Below are 7,419 nucleotides of genomic sequence, written 5' to 3'. Positions count from 1 at the left end.
AAGGCCGTCCTGGAGTACCTGAGGGCCGGGAGCCGCGGGAAGGGCCGGGAAGGTGCCCGGGAGGAGGCCAGGAAGAAGAAGAGGGAGAAGCAGCAGAGGAAGGAGAGCGGGGACGGGGAGCAGGACGAGCTGGAGGAGGCCAGCAAGCTGCTGGTGAAGGTGCTGCACGTCTCCGAGAACCCGGCCCCCGTGGTGGTCAAAGCCAGCTTGGGTGTCAGGGATGTCCGGCCCTTCATCGTGTGCTGCGTGCTCAGGGGAGTGGAGCTGAGCCCGGGAAACGCGCTGAAGAGGTTCCTGTCCCTGCAGGTACCTGCTCCTGGCCGGGTGGGCTCAGCGGGGCAGCTTGTCCTCCCCCAGCAGCTCCCCCGTGCTGGCCAGAGCTGGAGAGATTCCTGGGAGCTTGGCTGTTCCCGTGAGAGGGCAGCGGAGGCGTGTGTGTTTGTGTGGGCTCTGTCACAGCAGCTTGGTGCTGCTGTGGAGCCTGTTGGGAAGTAATCACAAACCTTTGCCCGTGTTCGAAGTGCTCTGGTTGGGCTCCAGGTTTCCTCATGGTGTCCCACCTTCCAGCCCAGGCACGGCAGCCACAGGCTTTCCCCTGCAAGCCTCTTGTCCATTAGATGGCAGGTGTTGGTTTCTCCTCGTGGATTTGTGGTTATTTCCTCACTTAAAACTGTTTATCTCCCATCTGAGAACTGTCACGTGCTGTGCTTCCCTGTCTCTGCTTTTGGGTGGTAATCCAGAGAGAATCATTTCACAGCTGGAGAGAAGAGCCATGGCCAGAATGTTTCATGGCCAAAATGTTACTCAGCTAGCTGCCAGTGCTACGTGATGCACATCGGAGTGCTGAGCCCTGTGAGGAGTAAACTGAGTTGATGTTTTTGGTGTGTTTTGATGGTGTTATTTATGCTTTAGACGAAACTGCACGAAGACGTTTGTGAGAAGCGAACAGCAGCCACGATTGCCACCCACGACTTGCAGCTGATCAAAGGTCCTCTGGTGTATGATGTTCAGCCTCCTGATGAACTGAAGGTAGGGCCAGTGGCACTGGTGGCCTTTCCACTTTTTTCCTTTTTTTCTGGAACCGTGTTGAACGGAAAGTTGTTCTTACCCTGCAGATCTTAGAAAACTAACTCCCAGAATTTTGATAATGAAGCTTTTTTTTGCTGTCCTGTTGCATTCTAGACACCTTGTGTTTGTAGCTGATCTGTGCACATGGCCTGGTCCTCAGGAGGGAATTCTTTGTTTTCCCAGTGGTTTACAGAGCCTTTTGTTCATGGCTTCTGTTACTAGACAGCAGGTTTTCACATTACTCAGTTGGTAATGACAGTGAAGGAACTGACTGAGAAAACTGATTGGTGCAAGTGGGTGAGCCTGTTTTTCAGGTGGGTATTGTAGCTCACATGAAGGTTTAAACTCAGTGTGATCATGTGTGTTAAACACAGAGTGTGTTTCTATACTGAGTTAGACATTGGGAATGATGGCAATCAGAAATATGGTTTCAATTATTGATGTGTTTACAGGAGAGTTTTAATAGTCCCAGTGTTTGAGTCACTCCTGAACTCCAGTGTTTTCTTGTGTGGTGCAGATAACACCCTTGGGTCGAAAGGAGCTCAAGGCAAAGGACCTTCTCCGGCAGCTGCAGCTGGAAGCTGAGGAGCAGAGGAAGCAGAAGAAGCGCCAGAACGTGTCTGGGCTGCACAAGTCAGTGTCTGATCTCTGGTGTTTTTCTTCATGTGGGTTTTGGTAGCTCATGTTTGTATGGGAAAACAGCTCTGAAGGAAACATTTTTGAATACGTTAAAAAGCCTGTGCTGTGGTGGTGATGGGGCCAAGTACATGATGGGAGAGCTGTATGTTGCCATAGGAAGAGGAAAGTGAAGGAAGCTGCCTGGAAGCATCAGAGTGAGGATTCTGATGTTGCTGCAGAGCACTGGGATCTCAGAGCACTGGAAGCATGTCTGCCTGTTTCAGCAGTGTGGGTATTAAATTGGGAGTTATGGTTCTATCTGCAGCTGGTGCCTTTCCCCAGGCCACCATCATCCCACTGGGTGGCTCAATGTTACTGCTCCCACTCCTGGTTTTGCTGCATGGTAGATCAGGAACACACTCACTTGCTTTTGTCAGGGTTTTCTGCCATGGTGTGCAGCTGCTCTGTCAGTTGCTTACTTTTTGTGTCTTTGTTTCTCTTGGCAGGTATCTCCGGTTACTGGATGGCAAAGATAACTACCCGTGTCTTGTGGATGCTGAAGGGGTTGTGATTTCTTTCCCACCAATAACCAATAGTGAAAAAACAAAGGTAATACCTGTTTGTTTAATTTGATTATCATCTTTCCACTGTGTTTCTTCCTACTGAGAGGTACTTGACTCCAGACTCAAAGATATGTGCAGTTCTGAAACTTGTGATTTTGCTCCAAGCATGAATCTTCAAAGCCTGAATCTTCTCTGCTGCCTGTTAGAGGTGGATCTTGGAGTTACATTTTTACCTCTGTAGATCTGTGGAGCTCTGGCAAGCTGTGCCAAACACATCAGCCTGTCTTTGCAGAGGTGGCTTCATTGAAGGACAAGAATGTGTTTTTTTACTTCAGAACAGCAGTACTTTGTCTGCTTGGGTTAAATGAAAGCCTTTCATTCAGTCTGGGTGTTGAAATGTTGCCAAATGACTTGCTTTACCTGTCAAATTCTCACAGATCAAAAAAGACACCCGTGATCTATTTCTGGAAGTGACAAGTGATACCAGTTTACAGATATGCAAAGATGTCATGGACACACTAATTCTGGTAAGAAGTTGAGTAAAATAATCCTGTCCTTTGTGTGCTTCTCAGTGAAATGTTTGATTGCCCACATGTATTGAGAACAATACAGAGGTTGATTTTTATTTTAGTTGTATTCTCTCTCCTTCACTTACTCTTCCATACTTGCTGTATCACAAAAGGTTTTTATATTTCTGTATTCTTATGAACTGGCAGACCTCAAAACTCACCAGGGTAAACATGGTTTGACTTTCCACAGAATTAATCTTGTTTTCTCTGGTTTGATTTTAACAGAAAATTGCAGAACTGAACAGAGTTACCTTGGAAAATAAGGAAGACTCAGGCTCTGATAACGAATCTGATGCTCTTGGTGGACCAGGGACTTGGAACCCCAGCCAAAACACACAGCCCAGGAACGTGCCCTTGGTAGTGGAGCAGGTTCGAGTGGTGGACACAGATGGAAACTTGAAAGTACTTTATCCTTCAAAAACTGACCTAGTGACAGTCTCTTCTCTTCTGACTGTCATACGTTAGCAGCTGTTGAAGCTAAGAAAACTCTTCCATTTTCTTTACTGTTTTTTTTCCATGCTCAGCAGTGCAGCTGGCCCACAGTGAGGTAGGTGGCTGCTTCTTTTAAAGCAAAGATGCAGTGCCTGGGTATGTAAAAACTGTCCAGTTTCATCAAGTTCTAGCAAGAGTATTTCATTCTTCCAGCCTTAACAGGAAGTGATCAGTGTTCTGACTAGGCAGGGATAACAGCATTTTCAAATGTGCCCTTAAAGGCAGAGAAGGTATTGGAAGGCAGAACAGATTAACTTGTAGAGAAAATCACAATGACCTCTTAGCATTTATGAAATGAGTGCAGTCCTGTTTTCTGCAAGTTTCTTCCTGATCTGTTTCAGCTGGATTATTTTTTTTGGCAGCTAAACTGATAAAACCAGTAGGTGACAGCACTGAAACAAAGTCAAGTGCTGGGTACCAGTGCTGAGGACAGGATGCAGAACTACTTTGCTGACATCTCTGTATCAATTTGGCTTTATATCTGGAGTAATTGTGAAAATGTAATTGCTGTTGGGACTTGAGGAATGAGTTTAAAAATGATGCTTTCTGTGTTCAGACAACACAGCTTCCATTTTTAAGTAAAGTCAGTTGAATTGACTGCAGGGGTTTGTGTGTCCCAGTACATTTTAGAGCCATTGTCCATCCTTGTGGAAATATCAGTTGTAGTGACCTCGTGGTGTGCCTGTTGAGTTACTGTTGGCCAAGCACTGAATTTATTACTGCTCATGAGGTTTGGTTCAGTTCAGAGGGCTAATGCTGCCTCCCAGTGACACTGCCAGAGCTCCCTGGCTCCCCAGGACACAAACACTCTTGCTCAGCATGGCTTTCTGTCACACTCCTACATGAGGAGTGTTGGGGACACCTTCCAAAGTACAGGTGGTCTGAGTGGTTCTGATTCTTGCAGCCTGTGGGTGACCTGTGGATCCAGGCTCCTACCTGCATGAATGCAAACCTCTCCATAAGCCAGGGTGACTTCCAGATTCACTGTTTTTGGTTAAAAATGCTATAGAACTCTTAACTGAACTTCCAGATACTGTGTCAAACGTGTCCATGTGTTGGGACCTGCCCATTGAATGGAAAAATAAACCATACTTTGGTTTGACATGTGACTGTGAGGAGTTTTGGCATTGGTGAATTTTCCAGTGGTGTAACCACACAAACTTGCTGGAGCAGCTCTGGGTACTGGAAGAAGGTAACTTCACACTTTCTAGCTAATTGTAGCCAGGCAGCCCCCGGTGCTGCTTCAGGCTTCCCTGTGGAGTCAAATGTCTGTGCAGACCACAGAAGTACAGTGAATTGTGCTCTGAGTCAGTGGGAACAACTGAATTAGAGATCCCCTGCAGACCTTGATTTTGGTACAGTGAGTTTAATTTGTTAGGAAGTCACCATCTGAAAACCACAGAACAGGAGCCTGGCATTGGTTGACAGCCCCTGGAGGTGCCTCTGGGTGTGCAGGGCTGCTACATGACATGGCTCCTCCTCCTTGCCCTTGCACTGCTGGGCAATGAAATAGTGCTGGTGGAGAGGAGGGATGGGACTGTGACGCTGCTCCGTTTCCTTGCCTGCTGGAACTCCCCCCATTCCTGAACTATTTTCTGAAATGGTAGGGATGTGTTGAAGCGTGGGAAAGCACTAGGTGGGGAGCAGCACTGCAAAGTCTGCTCTTAGCTCATCAGCCCCTTGCTGGCTGCTGGAAGCAGAGTTCCAGAGAGTACCTGCATTGCCTCCAGCAGCTCCTCGTCTGTGAGCTCTGCCTGGGGGGGTTCGCTGCTTGGTGCGCTGAACGTTGCCTGGATTACTTTGCTTCGGAATCGTTCAAACTTTTGATAAAAGAGGAAAGAAATAGGTGTGTTAAGTCTTTGCATGGGTTTGCCCAGACTGTTATCAAACTTAAGCAGAGTAGGAGGGAAGGATGAGGTGAAAAGTATGAGATTATGAGCAGTCTGACTGGGCTTCAGTGCCTGGTCTGTGATAGTGATGGTGGGTGGACTGATTCCCTTTCCCTGGTATCAGGCTCTGTGCTTGTCACCAGACATGAACACCTGCAGGAAATGGCTTTAAGTTGAGACCTGTTACCTTGAATCTAGAAGGATATTAGCAATTGGGTGATGTAACTGTTCTGAGCTCGAGTTTCTCAAGGGCTTCTGGTATTTGAGGGCTGTTTGCTTTATAAGTGACACAAGAGCTGCATGCTAAAAAAGCTGGGAAGCAAATAACTGAGTTTCCTGCTCCCCTGGCCCCAGAGCAAAGGGCTGCAGGGCCCTGCTGCAGCTCCCACTGTGCTTCTGCCCAAGAATGTGTCTAAGCTTTCAGATTCTCTGCTTGAAATGGTTGCAGTGCCTCCCAGAGGGAGGTGAGGCTGAAGTGAAGGAGGCCACACTTACCTTGCAGTTTGCGCGTTGCAGTGCCACGCTGGTTTGCATCTCCCTGTGCTCCAGTGCCTCGGTCTGGCTCTGGATCATCTCCTGGGCCTGTTGCTGCTGGTGGATGCGGCGTTGGCTGCTCAGAATCTCTGCCTGCAGCTGGCTGACTGTCTCCTGTAGCTTGGTGATCAGCTGGTTCTGCTCAGCCAGTTTGGATTCTTGTTCTGCAACAACCTGAGGAGGTGCACAAACCAAGCCATTACTGTGAGGAAGAACGTGAGCAGGCTTGGGGCACCTTCCTGGTGTCTGGGCCAAACGCTTCTTATGTTTCCTGGGCAGAGTCTGCAGACTAACAACCCGTGTCAGTACTTTGTCATTGTCATTACTTGGTTTTTCTCAAAAACTACTGGATTGAGTAGGATTTCGTTCTGCCAACTCCCCTAAGCATAAGCCAAACACAACTAAGCAGCTGACACGAGAATCTCTGTGGTGGCTTTACCTGCCGAAGGCTGCAGTTCTCCTTCTCCATTGCCACCAGCGTTTCTTCATGTTTCCGTTCTTCTCTCAGGCTGCAAAACTTAAAGAGAAAACACTTCACGCTTCAGTTCTGCAGTTCCCAAGTGCCCCTCCTGGCTCTGAGAGGGAACTGCTGCCCAGATTCCTCCCTGCCAGCCCTCCCAGCAGCCCTGCTCCCCGGGCAGTACCTTGGCAGACATGGCTCCCAGCTGGTTTTGTCGCTCTCTGAGCTGCTTCTGGAGCATTTCCTTCTCAGATTGCATTCTCCGAAGCTGGGATTCTTGGCTCTCCAGTTGTCTTTGCAGGGAAGAGATGGTACCTGTAAGGTGGGAGTGCTACTGTTAGGCAAACTGAATCCCTGGCAAAAGCCTCGTGGCTCCTTTCTTCAGCTCAGCACAAGCAGAGCTGCTGGTGTGACTGTTGGGAGTGTAGAGAGTGGGTGAAGTTAGTGCTGCAGCCACAGCTGGTGACACATTCTGTGGTACTTTGCTGTGATACATGTTAAACTAACTTCAGTGTGAGGTAGGAGCCACTCTGAGGACTCACAGAGTCAGAAGAACAAGCAGGGGTTTCCCAGCGTGCTGAAACACTGCTGGATGCCCCAGAACACTGCCTGGGGCTTTCCCTGCGTGGGTTTCTCACGGGTGAGAGTGGTTTCAGAACAAGCAGCAGTTCAGCCTCTCTCTGCAAGCAGCACTCGAAAGCAGGAGGTTTTGTGCTCATGAGGACCTAACCTGGGACAGCAGCAGAACTGCAAGAGGCCGCAGCCGGTAGGGAGGGGAACAGGCTGTTCTGGACACCCCCAGGTACCTGTGGCAATGCTGCAGTCGTACTTGGCTCTCTCCAGCTCCTCCTGGAGCTCCTGCTTGGCTTCCTCCAGCTCGCTGAGCTTTGCCACCCACGCCTGCTCCTGCAGCACCTCCGGAGTGCCCAGGTCGCTGGCAGCCCCGCCGGGGGCCGCTCCCCCGGGGCAGGATCCTTCCATCGCCGCTCCCGGCAGGGACGGGGGCTCCTGGGCAGCGCGGTCAGAGCAGAACCGGAGCTCGGGGGGCCCTTCCTGCGGCCGGGAAGGCGGTTTGTCCCCAATCCCGGCCCTGTCGGGGTGCGGAGCGGCGGGTCTGCCCGGCTGGGGTGACCTGGGGGGGGCTGGGGGGAACTGGGGGGCTCCCTCTGGCAGATCCCGGTGCAGAGCCGGGGGGATTCCTCGGGCAGATCCCGGTGGGGACAGGT

At 50.0% G+C, this 7,419-nt stretch overlaps 2 protein-coding genes across 2 annotated transcripts in view; one reads left to right on the top strand and one right to left on the bottom strand.

Moving 5' to 3' along the window:
- Positions 1-3,283, top strand: part of LRRC47 (leucine rich repeat containing 47) — a 5,110-nt gene extending 1,827 nt beyond the window's left edge. The window contains exons 2-7 of the mRNA XM_010005291.1: positions 4-306; positions 913-1,029; positions 1,586-1,701; positions 2,193-2,295; positions 2,687-2,776; positions 3,044-3,283. Coding sequence (XP_010003593.1) covers positions 4-306; positions 913-1,029; positions 1,586-1,701; positions 2,193-2,295; positions 2,687-2,776; positions 3,044-3,283 — 969 coding nt within the window. The remainder of the gene's footprint in view (positions 1-3; positions 307-912; positions 1,030-1,585; positions 1,702-2,192; positions 2,296-2,686; positions 2,777-3,043) is intronic.
- Positions 3,284-4,974: 1,691 nt separating this feature from the next.
- Positions 4,975-7,419, bottom strand: part of CCDC27 (coiled-coil domain containing 27) — a 6,060-nt gene continuing 3,615 nt past the window's right edge. Inside the window, exons 2-5 of the mRNA XM_010005290.1 lie at positions 7,109-7,325; positions 6,173-6,242; positions 5,695-5,907; positions 4,975-5,130 (exon numbers count right to left, since the gene is read on the bottom strand). Coding sequence (XP_010003592.1) covers positions 4,975-5,130; positions 5,695-5,907; positions 6,173-6,242; positions 7,109-7,325 — 656 coding nt within the window. The remainder of the gene's footprint in view (positions 5,131-5,694; positions 5,908-6,172; positions 6,243-7,108; positions 7,326-7,419) is intronic.

This window comes from Chaetura pelagica, unplaced genomic scaffold, assembly GCF_000747805.2.
Source record: "Chaetura pelagica isolate M959 unplaced genomic scaffold, ChaPel_1.0 scaffold159, whole genome shotgun sequence".
NCBI lineage: Eukaryota > Metazoa > Chordata > Aves > Apodiformes > Apodidae > Chaetura > Chaetura pelagica.
The sequence above is the reverse complement of the archived record's forward strand: the minus strand, read 5'-3'. Positions and strand labels throughout refer to the sequence as shown.